General features: G+C 37.3%; 1 protein-coding gene across 6 annotated transcripts; it reads left to right on the forward strand.

The window, feature by feature from the left end:
• Nucleotides 1-2: 2 nt before the first annotated feature.
• Nucleotides 3-22,417, forward strand: FERRY3 (FERRY endosomal RAB5 effector complex subunit 3). 6 transcript variants are annotated; one of them, XM_075111286.1, is made up of 15 exons: nt 33-182; nt 646-905; nt 1,503-1,697; nt 1,975-2,120; nt 3,498-3,679; nt 5,306-5,405; nt 5,500-5,621; nt 7,489-7,595; nt 8,329-8,526; nt 11,964-12,092; nt 13,206-13,274; nt 14,864-15,066; nt 19,968-20,025; nt 21,117-21,184; nt 22,170-22,417. In XM_075111286.1, exons 3-15 carry the CDS (start codon nt 1,520-1,522, stop codon nt 22,260-22,262), a joined length of 1,653 nt encoding a protein of 550 aa, XP_074967387.1. In that variant the 5' UTR covers nt 33-182; nt 646-905; nt 1,503-1,519; the 3' UTR covers nt 22,263-22,417. The 6 variants fall into 6 exon arrangements, with proteins under 6 accessions (XP_074967368.1, XP_074967377.1, XP_074967387.1 ...); XM_075111294.1 differs by having other exon boundaries at nt 799-905; XM_075111312.1 differs by having other exon boundaries at nt 799-905; nt 11,964-12,071.
• Nucleotides 22,418-22,455: the final 38 nt, after the last annotated feature.

Here is a 22,455-nt window from a genome sequence, read left to right on the forward strand (position 1 = left end):
ACAAAGTGGGCGGGTGCCGAATCTGCGGCTCCGGACGCGAAGGTTCCAACGGGGAGGAGGGAACTACTCGGCGCCGGAGCCGCCGCCGGCGGTACCTTTCCCAGCGGCCGAGCCCCCTCCGCCCCGCCCCGCCGTGCCGGCGCCGGTCGCCGCGGCCCCTCACCTGCCCGCCGGGGACCCAGGTGAGCAGGGAGGAAAAAGGGGTAGCGGCCCCGGCCCCGGCCCCTGTGGGCGCTGCCCTGCCGGAGCGGAGGGGCGGTGTTTGCCGTGGGACTTTGGAGCCTTCCCGCGGAGGGGCGAAGGGGGATGGGGCGCCGCAGGCTTTTCCCTCCCACCGTCAGCTTTGTTTTTCCAGTAACGGGAGGTAATGCCGCCTCCCGTGGGGCGGGCGGGGCCGCGGGCCGGCTCCCGCAGCCTGTGGCGGGGCCGAGGGCACCAGCGTCGCCTTCGGAAGGGGGGTCCGGCCCTCGGTGCCGGGGGGAGCAGAAGGGCGCTCGTCAGTCTGGTATCTCTAAGTGGTGCCGTTTAAGTCCCTCCCCGTGACGGGCCAGGAGACCGCCTCGGTTTAGCTTTGGGTGCCCCGAGTTGTGTTGTTATCGTGAAGCGATTTGTAACTGATTTGTTTAATCCGTTTCCAACATGTAGGTTTGTTTCCCTCAAAAAAACCAACCAAACAAAAAAAACCCAACCAACCAAAAACCTGTAAACTGGTCCTAAGAATTCAGCTGTGGAGAATACATTTTGTTTGTTTGTTTGTTTCGTTTCCTGCTTATCTTCTCCTTGGACTGTGGTTTTTAGCACAGATTTCAGCTGGATCAATGTGTCCAGCTTTGCAGTTAATGTTCAAGAAAGGGGAATGTAAACGAGTGAAGGAGCCCTAGGGAAGGGAGAAAATGCTGGCATAGGTATGTACTCAGATCCTGTAGACAATTCTCTTCCTTTTCTTTTGGCTTGTTTTTAATGGTATTATTTTAAAAATAATGACAGCCTTTCCTAAAGCAGGTTAAAAAATGACAAAATAAGCTTTTTCTAAAAATGATGGCAAACTTCTGCTCTGGCCCCCTGCCCCAAGTCTGCCACCCACAGAAAGGAGGAAATAAAGTCCTAATGCACTGTGAAGGATTTCAGATTTTGAGACCTACATGGCAGCAGTTACAGTGTCTCAGTTAAGGTTTGCTATTTATGAGAATTCCTTCTGTCCTGGTTTTGCATTAAGTCAGGAGGCTTATACTGTAACTTGTAAGAGTAATTACCCAAATTCATATATTGATACACCCAGTTACAGTTTAGGAGCATTCAGTGTTTTGGAAACTGGTATTTATGTTTCAGTTCCAACCTATGTATTTGGAAATCAAGGCTGAGATGAGTATCTATGAAAAATTTGGGGGTTAAGTTTTCTTGCCAGAAGCTGTTAATAATTAACAAAGCCATGTTTTTAGTTAGCATTTTTTACTTATGATTTTACAAGAGCGTAACTTGTGTTATTTTAATTTCCAATGCAGGAAATCCACCCAAGAAGATGAAGCCTAATAAAGGAAAGACCTGCACTAGGGAGAGAGACTATGTGTACAAATTCAATGCTGGAAATCAACATTTAGTGCTCACCGTGCCTCTCAAGTTCCCTGTGCAAGAGAATATTAGTCACTTGCATGGACGTCTAATGCTTCTGCACAATCTGCCATGCTTTATAGAAGATGGTAAAAATTGATTTCTTAAATTACTGTCATATATCCACGTTCACATATGTCTTAGAACATGCTTTAAGAAACCAAAAGAGGGATATTTACTGCAACAGTCTTTAAAAAATCATTTTTAAAATAGCAAAACATTAGAGAAAATTACTGTCAGTACTAGCAAGTAAGGTGCCCAAGTAAAAGGTTTTCAGGAAAACTTGATTTGTATGTTTCTTAGATGATTACTGATACTTCCACTGACATGTTTTGCTAATGGACCATTCTCTTCTTGTGATAATAGACCTGAAGCAATCTCTTAATAAGTTCATAGAAGAGGAAACTATAAAAGATTATGATAGAGAAGCTGAAATGGCCCTGGAAGCAGTGAAATCAGGAAAAGTAGACATAAACCAGCTGGCAGATACTTGGGCTAAAGCTTATAAAGAGGTAAGATTAAGGCTTAAAAGTTAATATTCGGGACTTGCTTTGTGTGTGCAGGCTCAGACAGAATCACATCTGTGAAGATGCAAAATTACACTGAAATTCACTATTGCTGATCAGTTCTTACAGTTTTTCATTTTATCTGAAAGTGATCATTAAGCCTTCATCCTATAAGTTCTCAGGTTTTTCCTGAATTTGGTAGAGTCAAAAGACACAGAACTGGAAGGTAAATAAATAGTGATACTCAAACAAGAATAGACATAAAGGTTATAGTGCATTAGAATCAAAGCAAGAGATAGTGAAGTGGTACTCCTATCCTAAATCTCTGTAATAGCAATGAAGACTCGAAAGAGAAAGTGTTTAGTTGGGAGAGAGTGTTCAGCTTATTTTCTGAGTTAATGTGACTATTTTACATTATTTAGCAATGATGAGGCTTTAGCTGGAGTAATGTGCCCAGTTTTGCATGCGATCTTAAAAATAGAGGAATGCATAAGAATGGGAGGCGTCCTAGTGAAGAGAAGAAAAGAATGACAGAAGTCTATATTCCATGAGAAGCAAATTCAGTTCCTATAGAAGAGTGTTGTGAAAAATTCCAAAACATATGTCTGTTATAAAGAGAACTGGAAGCGAATCATCTGCCTTAATGAATGTCAACAAAATGAAATTAGCTTAACCTTTAAGAAGGAAAAATCTGTACTGGGTCATGTGATGTGATATGTGGAGGTGATAAAACATTGCAGGAGTTTACAGTCTTCTGTGCTAGCAGACCCTATGAATGGGTTAGCCTGAGCACAAGGGTTAGGATTAGATCGTTTCTTGACATTTCTAACCTACACTTCAGTGATACAATCTCAATTCATGGGCTGAATCTGGTGGGAATGATTTCAAATGTAAGGAGTGTTTCAGTATAAAGGAGCTTGCAAAACGGGCGTTTTGGGCCATTCTTTGTTCAATAAAAATGGCTTTTCTTAAATCAGTGTTGTTGATCAAATTCTAGTGACATCAGAGGTTAATCATCCTTTCTAGCAAAATGTTTTTGTTTGCACAGCTGGTGTTTTGGGCCCTATTTAAAATTCATGAATTGCAAATACTGTTGTAGATATTATTGTTCTTTCCAAGTTGGTGATGGCTGAAAATTGGTAATGCTTCACTGTAGTCAAAACCTTAATGTTTCTGCTGTTACTTGTTTTGAAAAAGAAAGAACATGGGAAAGGAGAAAATACTAAAGCAGAATACAGAAAGCTTAAATTAGGAAAGATAATTCATGTATGTTGAAGGTTGTGCAGCAGTGTGTATGCCCAGTTGGTTTTGCCCCACCATTGTGAGGGATCCTTGTATGTCCTAAAATGTACTATATGCTTTATAATATCTTATAATTTTTAGGCTACGTTAGAATATGCAAAACCTGAAGAAACCAGCTGGGATGAAGATTTTGCAGATGTCTATCATGATCTGATACATTCTCCAGCTTCTGAAATGCTGTTAAACCTGGAACACAATTATTTTGTTAGTATCTCAGAATTAATAAGTGAAAGAGATGTGGAACTGAAAAAACTACGGGAAAGGTATTCCTTCTTTCCTTTTCCTGTCTTATTAAATAGGGGTGCGTGCCACTGGGTGTAGACAACTCGTAAGAGAATGTGTCAACTTGTATTTGTCTATGTAAGCTCTACTTTAATTTTATGTTTCCCGATTTAAAGTCATGTAATACTTAACCTATATTTTTAGGGTCAGCTATCTTATATTCCCCTCAGTCACTGAAAACAATAAAAGCTAAGGCCATCAAAGTATTACAGGGTTTGATTTACATTGTTCTATGCACATTAGAAGTGGTATAGCAATGTAAAGTACTTAGGATATCTAGGAAATAAAGTATAGGTACATATCATGTTTTGCCTTTCTTATGAAGAAATTTAAATGAAAAATGGGAAGTTCCATGGGGTGAAAAGATGAGCAAAAGACTTGAACTAACGTTAAATCAGAAACTGTTGAATCTGAAATTTAGGAAAGTCTGTGTGGGATCCTGAGTTTCCAAATAAGCTTGAATAGCTGCAGGTGGCTGCTTTGTCCGCAAGAGGGAACACGTACAATGCAGAGTTTTCTTTTTCTTCTTGAGATTAAGAAAAATGAATGCACACAAATATAGATATAGTATAGACACTAAATACTAGGGAAGCTCGTGAGATGCCAGAATATTCTAAGTAGGTATGTTTTAGCATTCTAAGTGGCAATATTCCTCTTGTTGTGTTTGTTTAAGCTCACATTATACAATGCCCACCTATTTATATAGTTTCTTCTTGACTGAATCTTATGTATTTCTAATTTGGGGATAAATGTTGCCAATAATTCGTTAGCAAAACTTCTTGCTGCTTATTGACTCTTCTCAAGTACGCATCTAGAAGAAAGCACTTAATCCTAAAAGCAGTGATGTTGTAGAGCTCTGGTGTGATATAGCTGTGTATTGACTCTGGTAGAATTTATCATTTCTGTTTGTTATAATCGAGAAACTCTGTATGTTGGTGGCAGCTGAGACTATCCCAGATGAGCGTAGGTGCTGTTCTGTTTACACAGGAGCTGACTTGGAATCCCTGACCCTCAACTCAAATTTGGTTTGTGGATGTTCATTACTAAATCTGTGCTAGGGTAAATCGATTCCTTACTGAAGAAAGGGCTGAATATGAAAGACTAAGTGAAGCCAGGGGTTATGAAGACTAAGAAGGGACGAAGTGCTGGATGAACTGATGATAGCAGGGCAGCCCTCTAACTCCAGGTCCCCTTGTTGAATGTAGTTTGAGCTGGAAGCTCATCTGACTATTAAAGTGTGTTTAGCCTACTTCCTGGTGTTTGCATCATCTGTGGTTGGGGCAGGAGCAAAGCAAAGGACTGAGTAGGTCCATTTTGAAAACTCTTCCAACGATAAGGGTAGTGAAGTGTTAATCTGTCGTACCTTCTGTTGAATATCTGTGAGGGCAGGCTTTAAATGTATGAATTCCAGCTCCAGAATGAGCAGTTGGACAAAGCACTGCATGACGTATCTTTCAGCTGTATGGTTGGTTGTAACTCTGCTTGCAATGAGCATTGACCAGCTGACTGATGTAGCTGATCATTGTATCAGTAACTGTATCAACAACAGGGGTTCTGCCAGTTTTTGAGTGTTGCTTGTTGTAAATCTATATTTACTTCTTTTTCAGACAAGGAGCTGAAATGGATAAGGTGATGCAGGAGCTAGGGAAATCATTAACAGACCAAGATGTAAATTCATTAGCAGCTCAGCATTTTGAATCTCAGCAGGTAACCTAAGTTCAGTGAACTAGAATATGTCATGCAAATAATTGTCTTAAAACGAAAACCCAAAACACTAAAATTATCTCTGTCATCTTGTTAGGATTTGGAGAACAAATGGACCAATGAATTAAAACAGTCTACTGCTATCCAGAAGCAGGAATATCAGGAATGGGTGATAAAGCTTCACCAGGACCTAAAGAATCCCAACAACAGCTCAATCAGGTATTTAGTTCCTCTGTGATGCTTCCATCTGTAATTGTTCAAAGGACTTGCTTTTATATAATCTTTATTTCAGGTTAGCCATTTAAATAGGATAATCATAGGCAAATCATCATAATTAAATATTTATATTTTTAGGAGTTTCTTCATTGTGTGATGTTATAACCTTTCTGTAACGGAAAGTGTTGTAATGCACTGAACTACCACTTGAGCTGAATGGGGTTTCCTCCTATTTTGCCTTTATTTACAATGTCTATCTTTAACACTATTTCACAAGGCTTTCTGTTACCACTTAAGGATGTTGTGCAGCATAATCATAGCTTAATACATGGTAATACTATCACACATTTTGAATTAATAAGCCTATTTTTTCTTTCTATTTTGTTTTGGGTGGGGTGTTTTTGTTTGTTTTATGTGTACATCACTGAACAGCTGAAAAAATGGAACTTTTTAGTGTGAACACTTGTGGTGAGAGTTGTATGAAAAGCTTTCTGGTTGAAGACATAGCAGAGAAATCAGAATTTGTAACTTGGAGATCCTTGTTCTTTATTACTAGTAACACCACCCTTGCTACTAATAGGAAAACAGAAGGAGTAAAACCTGATGCTTTCTCATGCCTCACGCTAGTGGAAGAGCCTGTCTGAGTAGATTGAGGTGGATGCAGTAAAGAATTTATGGGACACACAACACCTTTGAACGAAGTGGATGCCAGTAATAAGAGGAGACAGGCATGGATCATAATGTGTGAAATACCTCATCGCTTTCTCTTAAGTGTTTCTGTTTGGGATAAGGAAGCCAAGTGTATGGAACATGAGGGAAGAGAGGAAGGGAAATATCTAGGCATACAGCATCATCTTCCAATATTTCTCACTGCTTTCCTCAGGATTTTGTCGTCTCTGAATTTATGTTTTGGAAGTCTCTTGCAGTTCTCAGGTTAGTCCCAGAATGTCCTAGGACTGCATAGCCCACAAGCAAAGCTGGCCTCTTTCTAACCTAGTGACCAGGTAGTACATCACTGCAGTAGTGACAATCTGCTCAAGATCTAAGCCTAAAATACTTTTCCACAGAATTTTCATGTTAGCTTTGATTATTTCCATGAAGCTTTAAAGACAGTGAAATTACAAAAGGTATTCATACTTATCGCTGTGAACCACTTCCCATATTCTGGCATTCTACTGCTGTAAAATAAGACCAAGGTGAAGTTGCTTAGAGCCGAAAGCAGCTAAGGGATGGACTGCTAGAGGTCCCGAGGCAAGGACCTCTGAGAGAGAGTGAGGATGTTTTGGCTTCATAATCTTGGATGCTTATAGTAGATGTGAAGTGATAGTATTCAAATAATCACTGCTCTCACATACGCTAGCAGAAAGTGTGATCCCTCTGCTTGTGTTGAGTCCTGAAAACTATAGGTCTCTAACGCATTTTTAAAAAGTGCACGGGAAGCCTATAGCTGGGCAACTAGAAACTTAGATAAAAATGTGTGCATATTATACTCATACATAGACGTAAAAGATGTGTGTGTATGTGTATCTATATCTCTTCACGCATCTAGTTGCTTATATGTGTGCGTATGTATATATATTAGCAGTATATCTCAGTTCTACCTCATCACTAGGCATTTGCAATTAGTGGAATTGCTTGCAATTTTATAAAACATCTTTGAAACACCTTGGAGGATAAGGCACTTTGAAAACAAAGAGAAACTTTTCATCAATGCAGAAACAAATTGGAGTGATGTTCATGGTCTTTCATGTAGATTTAAGTCTTGGTATCCACAGATGAGCTGAGGAAACTTTGGATAGTTTTCACAAAATATTGTTGGTCTTGAACAAAAAACAGGATAAACTGTTCAGTATATTTCTCATTATTTTAGTGATGAAATTAAGGTTCAGCCCAGTCAACTGAGAGAATCTGTAGAAGGAAATGGAAGAATTTATGAAGAGCAAAGACTGTTAGAAGAAAGTTTTACTATTCACCTGGGTAAGTAAACTTGATACCAAAACCAAACATAGTAACAGATGCTAATAAATAATGTATCTAAGCCAGGTATTGTTTATTGTATTTAACCATAAATGTATATAATGTATAGTTTGTTATTGTTTTGTATTTGTTCCTTACATATGTAAGAAAAGTACAGTACGATATAAACGGTAACAATATCTAGCTACCTGAAATATAATTAATAGAAAACATTCTAGAAGCAAGTTTTTGTCCACTCTAGCAAGGCGACAGGTGTAAAAAAGCACACTAACATCAAAACACATAGCAGTTAAAAATCATATTTTAACTTTTCTTACATTTGCTAAGAAAATGTAGGTGTTGAATTCAATTCCCATGATAACAGAAAAATAGATGCTTAAAGTTTTTACTTTTTGTTCATGCAGTAGAGACTTCTTACACTGTCTGTTTTGACTGCATTAGTATTTCATCCATAGCCTTATAATAGGGAACAAGGCTCATTTCAGGTATAGATAAGCCTTGCTTTCTGACAGTATGTGAAAATATTGCATTTTAACTCTTATTTTGTAAATTGCTGATTTGTATGTAAAACCAAATGGATGCTTAAGAACTTTATTTGAGTATTGTTGATTATATTTCCCTTATAGATCTTTTTCACAAAACTTAGGGGAGCACTTTCATCCCTTGCATTTTAATAACAAGCCTGAGTTTCCTCTTTTGCTGTATGTATTAAAATAATTTATATTCCTTACAGGAGCTCAGTTGAAGACCATGCATAACTTGCGATTACTGAGAGCTGATATGCTGGATTTCTGTAAACACAAGCGTAATCATCGAAGTGGAGTAAAACTTCACAGACTTCAAACTGCAATGTCTCTCTATTCAACTTCTCTCTGTGGCCTGGTTTTATTGGTGGATAACCGTATCAGTTCATACAGTGGCATCAAAAGAGGTGAGTTCTCTAATGGGGCATGTCGTGTCGGTGAAAACAAATGTCACTTAAAAACTTGCTGTCCTCTCTCACAAAAAATATTCCCTGTAAAATTTATTGGAGATCCTGATGTTTTGGACGTGATATTGCAAAAGGGTAACAAATGCAAAAAGAGAGATAGATAAGGATAGGGGGCAGAGTTGTGCTCTAATACGTTATCTCTCTCATCTCTTTTCTAGGTTTCGTGTTTGAGTAAGGAAAGTGTTAGAGTGAATATTTCAATGTTGGTTTCCCTGCCTTAGATTGACTTACTATCAAGCAGGGACTTCTCCAATGTCAGCTTAGCATACTGAAACCTATTTGTAAAAGCAAAAATGAAATATGCTAAGATTTTAAATTGATAAGTAAATGTGTGAAAATACCATGTACTTTAGATATCTGCAGCACTATGAATTCCATTAAAAATGAACAATAGGAACGTTACTTGCCTGCTCCTGGAAAGCTTGATTAGTAGCTGTTTTGCATGTATGTCTTTTGAATAACTGGACACTATGATGAAGGTATTTTGTATCAAGGTTAACCAAAGAAACATGTTTGTTCCTGTTCCAATTTTGGTAACCAAGGCTTTCTCTGAACCACATTATTGACTTTCCCACCTTCCTTTTGAAGTTTAATACCAAAATATTTACACTTGAAACTTGTCATTATTCTAGCATGCTGTGAAAAAATAGACTATGGTGGTTGATTTTATCTGAAAACAGTGTGGAATCAGGCTTGTAGCACGAAGGAAAGAGAAGTGTACCAGTAAAAACTGCAGTTGCATTTGTTTATGGTTTCCAAGTTGCTTAATTCTGACAATATTATTTTGTACTTGTACTCATTTTCGGATACTATTTTTTCCACTGCTTAAATACGTTAAATTAATAACAAATAGAGAAGTTTTTTTTTAATACTAAATCTAAGGGAAGGTGGACATTTAAGTAATACCGTTAAACACAAAATTGCATCTTCTAGCCACCAGTTAGGTCTTCTAGCCACAGTAGAGGGGAAAATAAGGGACTGTATCACAATCTGTAAAATATAATCCTCAATAAATTTTTATTTCTTTGCGTTCCAAAGGGGCTTTGGTGAGCTTAACGGTGGGCACATTCCACAGCTGTCTGCACTGCTATTCTTTTTAAAAATGTTGCAGAAGTGAATGTGTAAGTAAAGGCAAAGTAGGAGGAAACCCCATTCAGCTCAAGTGGTAGTTCAGTGCTTATCTGACCTAGTTGGATATATTACTTTAAACAATCAGTGAATGTCCGGTTGTACTGAGACCCAAACCACTATATGCAGCAACTGAGGTTTGGGCACATTTCTTTTAAATACACTCTGTGGTGAGAGTGGTAGCTTCTGGCAGAAAACTAGTAATAAACACCTTTGAGAGGAGACTTTGCTCTTAAATTGTTAAAGCTGTTTGTTGTAAAAGCATTAACCAGAAATAATTCTCCTTCTGGAAAGGCTGTTTAAGAAACAAATACGCTACAGAGTTCAAAGGTTCATAAAACTGCTATGTAGAAGACCTTTAAATAATACATTGATGCGATTGTTTAAATACTGAGGTAGAAGATTGTGCAGTCTAAACTTCTGGTTTGCAGAACTGCAGAAAGAATTTTCTGCTTCCATTTTAAAGCTGGGGAAAAAATACAAACCTCGTTGTCTTTATTTTGTGATGGGTTAGAAGCTCCCTCAAACCTCTATGAGACTTTCAAAGGTAGTTGGAGTAAATGAGCTTCATGTGAGCACGCTGTTCGTCCAAGCATTTTACATTGTTTTGAGCAACAACGATCACTCAGCAAGCACTAGAGGAGAGGGGCTCCAGTCATACGAAGTCCTGCAACTTTCTTGGTTGACCTTGTTTGTTTAGCTCTATCCTGAGGAAGCTTAAGAATGTGCTTAATTTAGCGTATTTTGTTAGTTCTGTTGCAATGTTTTGATGTTGCATCTTTGGTAAATCTGTGATCCAAAAATGGTTCCATTTGTCTCAAAATCCAGGATGTATGAGAGGTATTTGCAAGACGGAAAACCATGACTGCAGTGTTTTCTGTATTTCTTACGATGTGTAAATGGCAACTAGAAAAATATACCTTTGAAATCAGATTTGGACTTATCTCTAGAAAACAGCCTTGAACAGAAAGTTGAACTTACGTAGGAAATTTCAACATGCTCATTTCATTCAGGATGTTTTTTCTGTGCTAGATGAATAGTTTCTTTGTATACTTTATGCATTGCCTAGCTCAGGTGTCTTATATTAGGACTTTGTAGGGCTACTGTGATTCAGGCTTTGAGTAGGGGTAGCATACTCAGCCAAATGATAAACTAAAATTTAAGTAAAATTTTAATTTAAATACAAAAGATGTTTCAGTTGTATGTCTCAAATAGTGTCATGTGATCTTTTTTTATGTTGATACACACAGAAGACACAATCTTTTGGAGCTGCTTCTTCCCTTGGTTTTGGACACCAGAATTTAATAAAGCCTTTTGGAAATAGAATTTATGGTGGAGACTTTATGTAGAACAATAAAATACATTAAGATTTTTCTCTCTACCCTGCCTGTTCCTGTCTCAGCCTGTTCACAGGAGTAGATGGTAGTCTCCAAATAGGCACCAATCAGAGCACATTAAGAACTTTAAGGAGGATTAGAGCAGGTACCTCAAAACAAGAAGTAAACCGCAATTGCTCCCTGCTAATTGCTTGTTTTGGCTCCTGTTGACTTGCTTCGAGAGGTGGCTGGACACTAGGATAAGTAGCTTAGAATACCTGTCACAGAGGCAGTGTGTTATGATCCTAATTACCAGTATAATATTTCCGAGTCTGACACAATACTTGCATATCAGGAAAAGGAACTTGCAGCTCTTTCCAGCTGATGCCACTTTTCTTTAGTTTTCAGATCAGTGTTTTGAGAACTAAAAGGAAGGATCTGTAATTCCTGCATTCCAGATACACTGTTGATGAATTTCGTTAATAGCTCTCATTTTTCAAAACAAACTGGAGTGCTGTGTGGCTGTTGGAAGTATCTATTAGGTATGTTTTAGTAAAGTATCACAGATTAAAGGACTGCTAGAAATAAGACATCATTTTTAAAGCACAATTACATGTAATGCACATATGTTGTTGCTGTTATTTTGGGGGTTTTTGGTCTGGGTGTCTTTGAAGAGCAACAGCGCTCAATGCTTCCCCTGCTCTCCCCCTCCCCCCCCCCCCCCCCAAGCAATTAATCTCTTTCAAAAAAACTGTTTTGTCTCTGCCATAATTTTTTTTAGAACGTATAGGAGTACAGCTGGGCTTTGGCTGGTTTTTGGGGGTTTGCCTTTGTAACTGGCCTTGCTTGAACAGTAGAGCAAAATTATGTAATGTTACTAAGCACAGCCTTATGACATGGATTTTAATTTTTTATTTTTTTTTTAAATTCTAGATTTTGCAACTGTTTGCCAAGAATGCACGGATTTCCATTTTCCTGGAATTCAAGAACAGCTTGAAATTGTCCAGAAGGTTGTACTTAAGGCCAGAGCACAGCGTAGCAGTAAGTCAAAAAGACATCATGGTCAGTGACAACCAAAATTACTTTCCTTGAAATAGAATAGTGGTCAGCTGAATGTTTATGGTTATGGGCGAGTTAATTTCACGCTTCTTCAGTTACCTGATCTATAAAATGGAATGTTCTTGTTTATTGATAAACTGTGAGAAGTCTGCATGAAATTCTCTCTTCACAGGCAGTATGTTCACATGATGCATTTGCTGCCATAACAGACATACCTTACCAAAAAAAATTAAAAAAAAGTGTGATGCATTAGGTTGTGATCACACTTTAACAGCATGGGAAGTGTATGGGGCCACTGTGCTTTCCTGTGCAGTTTAAACTGTGTTGTAGCAACACAGACTTTATCTGAAATGACTTTTTATTTCTATTTAAATGTAAAGCTTTAAAAATTGCAGAAGAGGAGTTATGACTTTTTCCTTCCTTATAAGTGAATAATAAATTGACTAGAAGTGTATACTCTTTAGTGCTGACCAAATCCTTGTGAATGGTTTACTTTGCAGTTATATTTACAAATGGCTGTGAAATTTTCTAACCACATGGTGTTAAGGCAGTACTTGTACATCATGAAACTCTGTTTTTCTTGCAGAGAGCTACTTATGTGGTTTAAATATGTCAGTAACATGAATAGAATCATAAGAGTGCATAGAGAAACAAGTTTTCATAGGAACCCGTATTACTGCTGTAGTCCTGAGGAAAATACTGAAAGCTGGTTTATACTGCTGATTTATGTAAAACTCTAAAATTTGTCTTGTAACACTGGGAACAAATTTGTTTTAAATAGTTACATTATTTAAAAAGGAATAGCAAGGTACTCTGTAGTTGTGGGGGCAATTTGGAAATTCTAGTGTTATGCTTGAGAATATTGTGTTTTCTTTTGTCCAGATGAAGAGGTATCATAGGATGATTAAATAAGAATGATTTGAGATAGGATTCAGTTCCATGTCTGTTGCTCTCTTTAAAAACAATTCCTGGCCATCCCTGTGCTTTTTGGGGACTCTGTGATAACTTTATGATAAAAATTCAAGCCCGTTATTATCTCAGTACATTAAACTTCCATGCCAAAGCATTAATTAATAGATAATATGGTTAATATTTATGCTATGTATTTATGTACAGAAAACAAAAGTAGTGGAAATGAAGATAAGTTAAAGAATATTGAACGAAACCAGTCAAATATTTTGCCGGGTAAGTTCTGTTGCATCTCCCACCTCTTCTTAAAGCAAATTGTGTTTTATAGATGCACAGTTTTAGCTCTAAAGTCAGAACATAAATTATAAACTAAACCCGAGTTGACCTCAATCAGAGGAGAAGGATGTTCTTGTGGCTAAGGCAGAGAACTGGGTGTCAGGACATCTGGTTTCTATTCCCAGCTTTGGCACTGCATCATGTGACTTGAGGCAAATCACTGAACTTCTCTATGCCTAAAATTTCTTTTCAGAATTTGAGGGTGAAAAAAAGATCTCTTGAGCATCTTGGGAAAAGGTGAAACTTAAATACCAGCAACTAATTTTATTTTTTAAAATAATTATATATATATATGTCACTGTTGTGATACAGGAAAGCATTTTAGAATGTGTTTTTTAGCTTTGAGAATGTACAAATCCATTCCTCTCAAAGAGGAAGTATCTTCTGTATGTATTGTGATTTTTAGTAAGGAAAGCTACTGTGGAATTTGAAGATGGCAGTTGGAAGGGGAAGGAGTTAAATCCATACAACCCATGGATGACTAAGGGGGCTGCTTAAAATTGCTTTCATGATTGTCTTTAGATCTCGTTAGTATAAGTGGATTATAAATCATCTTGGGTCCTTAATGGTTAAATTCTGATGAATCTTGCTGCAGTGGTTTATGTATTGTTACTCTTAGATGGTCATTGCTGGGGATCGCTACCTCCTTAGCAGTCATCAGAAAAGAGTACATACCCATTCTTCAGCTGTCCCTGTACAAAGGTAGTATCTTAACTCCAATGACCAGTGAAAATAGGTTTGAAGAAACATGTTTTATCTGTTGACTGAAATAGTAGAGGGTATTGCATACCTGCTTTTATGTTGACTGTCCTATAGACTTTTGACCTCCAGCAGAAAGGTGAGGTGGAGAGACCTGCCTTTCACTGCCCATTACTCTTTCTCTACCTTTGATAAATGAATACCAAGTCTAAAAATACCCCCAGCAAGGTGTCTTGGTAACTTTTTCAGAACAACTCTGTAACTAATCTTCCCATTATTATTAATTATTTTAAATTCTAGTTATCACTGATACCTTTGCCTTCCAGTACATATCTCAGTTGTTACGTAACCCCCTATCTTTTTCCACAGACTTTTTGCATCCTTTATTTTAACCCATCCATTTTTGGTATTTCCGCCTCCCACATCTGTCTGCAGTTCCGTGCTTACATTATATATTTTGAGTATTACAGCTCCTCTGTTTTTGTTTTTCTGCTTCATGTTATATATAGATCATATCCGCCAGTACTGGCACTGTTATGTCTTATGACACCAGGTGTCCGTGATGCCAGTGAAACCAATCAAAGCAGGGAAGTGAGTGTAGGATGAATGTAAAAAAAAAAAAAAAAAAAAAAAAAAAATTCCAAGAGATTTTAGATCAGTTGGTTTCTGACTTTTTTTTTAACATCCCTATATATGTGTTCTCATCTCTGTTGTATATTTGTATTTGCCTTTTGTCTTAACTGACCCTATCCTTATATTGCCTAACAATTGCATTTCAGTACAGATCACTACGATGATATCTTGTCTTCTTGCTTTATATTATTCTGTAGGAGAATTCTACATTACGCGCCATTCAAATCTCTCTGAAATTCATGTTGCTTTTCACCTCTGTGTGGATGATAATGTAAGGTCCGGTAACATAACTGCTCGGGATCCTGCAATCATGGGACTCAGAAACATTCTCAAAGTTTGCTGCACACACGACATTACTACCATTAGTATTCCGCTCCTGTTGGTGCACGATATGTCAGAAGTAAGTAAACGTAAAGATTTGTTTTGTTTTCATCTTCTAGGATGCAACAAAAGTGATATTTGCAAAGGGTATGTTACATGCTGGTTTAAGGCCAATGGGAGAGTTTATTCTAGTCACAGACCCCTGCCACGTCATTGTGCTGGCTCTCATATCTATGTGGTGACCCAGATTAAGGATTAAGGTTAAAAACACTTCATCCAGCTGAATCACTTTGGCTTTTTTATTCCCAGCCCACATTTTGGACACTTCACTTCCTTGACGCAACCCACTGCACAGTTGCACAAGTACTAATGAAAGGTGGGACCTCATGCCTGGAAGTCTTCTGGCAACAGCTCTTGCTTAGAAGCTATGCCTTTGGAGTCACTGATGCAATAGTGATACCAGATCCCAAATTTTAATTGTTGCTGGTTAGAAAACCTTAAAACTAAGTTTTATGAGCAGCAGAACTATCAAAGTCTGGCTTAGAGTTCTGTATACCATAAACACCACCTCAGCCCTATGTAGCAGCAACCAAATTTCACATTTGCTCTGAACTGTCTCCTTCACTGCCTAATCACTTGCATCCTTATTTTCTGTTCCTGTTTCTTCTCTAAGTCCCCCCAAATACCAGCTGGGCAAGAAGTAGCATATTGCTGAAGCTCTTAGCACACTTGGATTGACGTACTTAATGTGCTGAGCTTTTGTATTCTCTTCTTCAGTAGGACGCTAATGGATAGAGCTTGTCTCTTACTCAGCTGTAATTTTTCACAGTGCATAGTAGTTTAATACCACTGACAACTACTTTCCTCTGTCACATCTGGCTCACAAGATACTAGCAGAGAAGAAAAGGGGGGGGGCCAGGGAGAGAATCAGTGGACAGGCAGTACAGCCATACGCCTCACCTGCTTAGGAGGTGAAAAGTCTGTAAACTTGAAGAAATGAGAAGAGAAAGATAATGCTGCCATTACTTGCATGGATAATTATAGTCTGTTGTGTTGTTTTTTTTTTAAATAACCCTTTGATTTTTCACGTGGAAATATCAACACTGCCTTTCTTTCTTTGAAAGTAACAGACTCATAGCAAGATAAAGGCTCACCAGTGGATTACCTTTAACAGTGACAGGTTTTTTAAACAGAATTTGATTGGAACACAGTGTTCCAATCTGCTTTTGCAAGATCAGGGTCTATTCTTGTGAAAGTGCAAGCAATGCAAAGGTTAAAAATGTCCAATAATGAAGTTTCTGAAGGATATACTTCCGTACATAAAAGTAGACTTTTAGAAACAGGTGATACTATTTCTGAAATTTTTCATCTCTAGTATCAGGACTGTTCTGGGGCACAAATGCAAGGGATCAACTTGCAGGACAGCAGCCTGGGTTACTCATGGGATCCAGTTACTGTATTTCATAAATTTATTGACCTTGTTTCCTAAACATGTTGCCATCTGACTATATTCTTTTAAACCTTGTTATTTATAGCTTTCATTTGTGTATTTGTATTTTAAAATACAAATAAACAGAAGACCAGGTGTTCCATGTGCTTTGAGACTGTGTTGTTACTTGCATATTGAAACTGAAGAACTATCTTCTTCTCTAGTGCTGGATTCTTAAAAGGTCCTGGTAAAACAGTTTACTTTTTATATTAAGTTTTCAGTCTTTGTGGAGTAAGCAGAAAGTGACCTGTATGATAAGTGTATGTTTAGCCAAAACTGCATTGTGTGAATTGCATTAGCAGCATTGTTTATTACAGTGCTTTGCAGCTGGCTGACCTAATTTGAAACACACACATATGTAACTTGTTTTGAGGGAAAAGTGAATAATAACAGATTTCTGAAAGTTAAGCTGAACTTGGTGCCTTCAGCAGCCCCTGTTTTGAATCTGTGTTTACCACCTACATAAAAACATTTTTGTAAAGTGGTTAACCAGGAGCACAGCTGCAGAGACGTTTGCATGCTTCACTGTGACAGGCAGTCATCAGGAGTTCTCTGTGCTTTTCCCAAAGGTTTTCTTCTTTTATGGGTGGAAGAGTGATGTTTATAACCTCACAGAAGTAATAAGGGTATCAATCAAAATGAAGCCATTAAATTTCATTATTATTGGACCTTCATATGAAGCTAATTTTTTTACATGAAAAAAATTCTATGAAAAAGTGAAATGAAAAAAAAATTTCTATGAAAAAGATCTCTATGAAAAATTTAGGAGTCCTGTTTTCCTTAGTTTTTCTTATGTCGAGAAAAACAAAAACAGATTTCTTTATTCTGATCATTAATTTAAATGGAGGAAAGAAATGGGGTTTGATACTTGAGAAAGGCAAAAGCAGACAAGTTCAAATTCAGGACAACTGAGGCATTATTGTCTGATCGCTTTTCTGAATGTGATATTAACTGATACATAAACTGGGGAATGAAATGGTTCTAATAGCATGGCACTGATAAAAATGCTGGAACTGGCACAATTCCTCGGTGGCTCAAACATAGGAGCTGTTGGTGCTGTCCTCACAGCAACGCTAAGAAAAACTTGACCCTTCAGGGATCTCAGGCAGCTGCCGCCATTACCATAAGTTAAGATAGAAATGTTTTGAGGGAAAAAGTAGAAATAAAGGGAGTATAAACTGTGTAATGAGATAGGCTATTGGTGGGTGTGTTAACCTCAAATATTTCTCATCTGAGTTTTCTGCCTTTAGATGTATAGCTGCTGATATAGCATTTAGGATTTGCATAGATATACTTTGAGTAAACATCTTGCTAATTCTTAATTTACTAAAATTAACCATTGAAATTTGTTTTGAACCTTTGTCCCACAAGATATTTATGGACTTCAGTGTTTTCATTACCTGATCATGACATTGTTCTGTGAGAGCACAAGCCCTTAGCTTTGTACAAGCTGCAGCCCTATGTGGTGAGTCTGTCACAAATTTGTTTCAGTAAAAAGGTTTGCAGCGTGTCTTTCTAATTAGTGAATTTGGCCTTTTGTTTTTTTAATAAACAGATTAAATCTTAATTTTACAACAAATCATTGCATCCTAAAAAGGAGTGAGGTATGGTCTCTGCTAGTGAACAAAACCAAAAGTCCCAGGTAGTTTTTTACCTGCTTGAATGTTATTAACCAAAATTCACTATAGGAGATGGGCTGTTTGCCTTTCTTCCTGTCCCCTGCACTGTGTTTTGCATTGGTACTTAGCAAATCCTTCATCATTTGCACAACTGTTACTTAGTTTACATATAGAGAAAAATCCTGATAACGTGGCAAAATCATGAGAACTTAAATTTTTAAAGATGGGTTAGAATTGAATCATGACTGTGTCACATTTCAGTTCTTGTGGCTTTGCATGCAGTGACATTCTGGATTCAACCTGTTATTTCCCTGGGTGCCCACGAGATTTAACATCTATTTGCTTCTGAAATAGTCCAAGGAATAGTGTCACATCCTGCTGTTTTGATCAGTCCTTTTATGGCTTAGTTCCCTTTATTGATTACACAAGGTACTCTTGAGTTACCTTCAGAGCAACAGGACCTTTCCTTTTACACACTTGTTTTTTACCCAAACCAAAACAGTGATCAAAACTAACAATAAACGCCTACATTACTTGTGACAGAAAGCACACATAGGCAGAGAAATTATAACAAACATCAAATATTTCTTCCAGAAAGCTTAGAAATGAAAAAAAAAATAAAAATGTTGTCCAGCATTGTCCTAGCTGACTAATGTGTTGTACACCCTAAAAGCAGCATCTATTGATGCAGTGATTTACATAATGAAAGAAAGTTTTCAGAAGAGTAATTTCTAGCTTATGTTGGTTTTAATGTACTATGTATTTTGGGGTTGGCGGGAGATACTCCCATCTAAGTATGAACTTTGGCTTTCAGTAGTTATTTAATGCAGCCACGTTCAGTACACTGTTTCAGTGTTATCAGTTGGCATTATCAGATAACCTTGCTTCTCAAATAACGTTTTTAAATCCTGAAATTAAGGTCTTGGAAAATGACAGATTGTAGTGTTTGGCATTGCAAAAGAAAGGCTGGCTTTACTGAATAGAAAATTATGTAAAGTGTAAATTTGAAAAGGTATATAGAGTGACACGTTTGTTTCCCTGTCTACATACCTGTAATCAAACTAGAAAGTGCTCATTTTGATGTTGAAGAGTACATCAGAACAAATAGGTACTGTTTTCTTTCTGAGAAGTGTTTGCCATGACAGTAATTCTGTCTTTGACTAGGAAGATCTCTGACTACATCTTGATGTATTTCACTTCATAGCGTACAGCCAAAGAATCTTTAAAGTACTAAAGCATTTACACTGTTACTTAAATTATTTAGCCCAGTGCTTATAGCCATGTCATCTTAAGATATCTTAAAGCAGTGTGGTTTTCATATCCCATCTTGGTATTTAACTTTAGATAAGAATTTGCTATCTGTTTATATCTTGAAACTCCACCATCAGATGAAGATGAGTTTTGTTTGTTTTAACTCAACATAAATGCACTTTTAGGGGAGAAGGGCTTTTTCTGGTTCCAGTATTAGAGAGAAGGTTTTACTGAGGCGTTGGGTATGCCAATAAACCTTAAACAGAATCATCAAGAATAACTAGGAATCATCAGTTATTGCTGTTAAGATGTGGTCAGGAGCCTATCTTTGGCTAGCTGAACCACAAATATGGCAGTTATGCATTGCATATTATATATATATATTATATGTATAATTTTATATGTTATTATATATTATTATATATTGCATATTATATTATATACCACCTGCCTAGAATACTCTGGAAAACGGAATCCCTCTTTGTGGCCTGTAATGCTGCTTGAATACCTGATGGGAAAATGTGGTTCTGTGGCAAAAACATATTACTTTTAATAACATCCCTGCTACTCTTGTTGGTTAGATCAATTGGGCATTGAGACTTTCCATTTATTAATTTTTAGGAAATGACCATTCCATGGTGCTTGAAGAGGGCAGAGCTTGTGTTCAAGTGCGTCAAAGGTATGTTAGTGAATGCTTAAGCTAGTTGGTTTTTGCATTGCATTTGGTGACATTCAGCCTTAGCTCAGGCTGTATGTTTTACCCCAAAAAAAGGGTGTTTTTCAATAACTTATCATTTGTTAAAACATCAAACAGGAAAAGAAAAAGCTCCTCTTGCTGCTTTGAGCAATCTCTGAAAGAGGACAAGAGCTGGTGGTTCTCTACAGTATAATTTCCAGTGTCTTTTTTTATTTTGATTGCCTCAAACAATGAGGCTAGTTTATACACTAATTCATCTCATTGCTGGAAAGTCCTCATGACTCAACTTGTGTTTCTGTCTTTCCAAGTGGTATTATTTGCTGCATTCTTGTGTGTTATACTTAAATACTTGAACCAGTCATTTAGAGTATTTAAAATGTTAGTAGTGTTAATGTTCTTTCTACCACCTACTTGAGGAACCTCTTCCCACTTACTGTTACCTTTAGTAATTCACAGTGGAATACGATCCACATAGCTACTTCCATTAAACAAGTATTTTTCTGAGTATCTTTATTTGCTACTAGTGTGTTCCTGTGGACCTTGTAGTTCATTTGTAAGGAAATGCTAGCATAAAAATGCTGTATCGTAACTTGAGCAGTAACGGAGTGCTGAGGTTTTTCCACATAAGTAAGTTCAGGTAGTTTCTGTTGCTGCCAGATTGTCAGTGTACTTTTGGCAACAGGCTTGTACTCATTCACATGCATGGGATCACGTCGGAGCTGAAGGAAAGAGCTATTTCTCAATGAAAGCAAGCCATTGAAAGAACTTATAACACACATATTTGGAGAAACCTCTCGCTTCTGTTGGCTAGCACTCTGCTGTACAGTAGGACTGTTTAATTCTGCTCTTCAAGGGTATATTGGGTTTCTCCATAACTCCTCTTTAGATTTTCCAGTTAAAGCAAATTTCAGTCAGGAGATGGCCACGTCTGATTTAAATGTGATTAATGACATCCCTAGTTAAGGCAGTTAAAACCCTAACTGTATGTGGAAGCTCCCTCACTGCTTGGTAATGGTGTAATTGACGGTGAAAATTGCATAGGTACTGTATGTAGTGTGAATGCTGTTTTTTAGGTTTCATGATGGAAATGGCCTCGTGGGATGGAGGAATTTCTCGGACTGTTCAATTCTTGGTACCACAGGTAGGTTAAACCAAGTGTATATGTAATGTAGTAGAGTGTTGAACAAGTTGTTAAATGTCAACAGATCTAGTTTTGATTTCTTTGCTATGCCCTGCTCTTTTTGTGTGAGCTTAAATTTATCACTGTGGTTTTGGTCCCTTGCCTATAAAACAGGTATAAGAGGGGGTTATATTTTTTGATATCCTGTAGTGTCTTCTGAGGATGCTAAAATTTCAAACTAGGAAGTTCATCTTTACAAACAGTTAATATCTCACCTTTGAAGAAGGTATTTGATATTATTTACTCTGAAGACATGAACTAACCTTGCATTACATAAGTTTAGGTATTTGTTAGTCATATTATTTAATAATATGCACTGTTTAATAATATGCACTGAATTCAGTCATGTTTCTGCAAAGTCATTAATGACTCTAGGTATTTGAAGTCAATTGTAATTAAGATTCTGGAATGATTTAATTTGGAGTTCTAGTTGATCTTCAGAAAGTTTTCCGAAAGTGACCAGCACTAAGTTTTATTTGTTCTAAAAAGCGGTCCTGGGAGTAATATAAAAATAAGACTTATATTAGGAAAGAAATAATGTGTATTTCTTGACAAAGGGGTAAACAGCTGGGCAAGGAGGAGGCCCAGAATAAACTAAGTAGTGAAGTTGAATCTAATTCCGGAATTCAGAGAGCTGGAGTCCTATAGTTAACAAACAGCACTGTCCTGCTTATGCTAGGCAGAAACAATCAACTACTGGAACTTCTATTAACTGCTGGAAACAGGTATGCCACATAAATATACAAACAGTATTTTTAGGTCAGTCTTTTCCTTTTGATTAATTAAGTGGAGTTATAACACATAGTTTGAAAATTATCTTCATGGTCTTCTGAAAAACAGCAATTCTCTAAAATGCCAAGAAACAAAGTTGAGAGAGACTTAATTCTTCCAAACTACAGCAAAAAGCCAAAGCTTACCGGTGTATTTTTTTATTATTTTCTTCCAGACGATTTCTGAGGAAATGTTTTACCAACTGAGTAATATGCTTCCACAAATCTTTAGAGTATCCTCTACATTGACTCTGACATCTAAGCACTGAATTTTGTGCAGGAGTAAGATGTATCCTGTTGACAAAGAATGGGATTACAGAGATTCTGGAATGGAATGACTGTTTTCTGAGGGATAATGACCCTAAAGTGGTATTTGTTGCAATTTCAAGAATCATGTTATAATAAAAGATAAATGCTGTCTGTACTTGGGTGTTAGCAGTTGATTTTTGCCTCTTGCTTTCT

This window comes from Phalacrocorax aristotelis, chromosome 1, assembly GCF_949628215.1.
Source record: "Phalacrocorax aristotelis chromosome 1, bGulAri2.1, whole genome shotgun sequence".
Classification (NCBI taxonomy): Eukaryota; Metazoa; Chordata; class Aves; order Suliformes; family Phalacrocoracidae; genus Phalacrocorax; species Phalacrocorax aristotelis.

Coding starts and splice junctions, on each gene's coding strand:
- FERRY3 (XM_075111267.1), top strand. CDS start 1,520: ATGAAGCCTAATAAAGGAAAGACCTGCACTAGGGAGAGAGACTATGTG. Junction 13,275..14,863: donor CCAGTCAAATATTTTGCCGG/GTAAGTTCTGTT, acceptor ATTATTCTGTAG/GAGAATTCTACATTACGCGC. Junction 15,067..19,967: donor TGGTGCACGATATGTCAGAA/GTAAGTAAACGT, acceptor ATTAATTTTTAG/GAAATGACCATTCCATGGTG.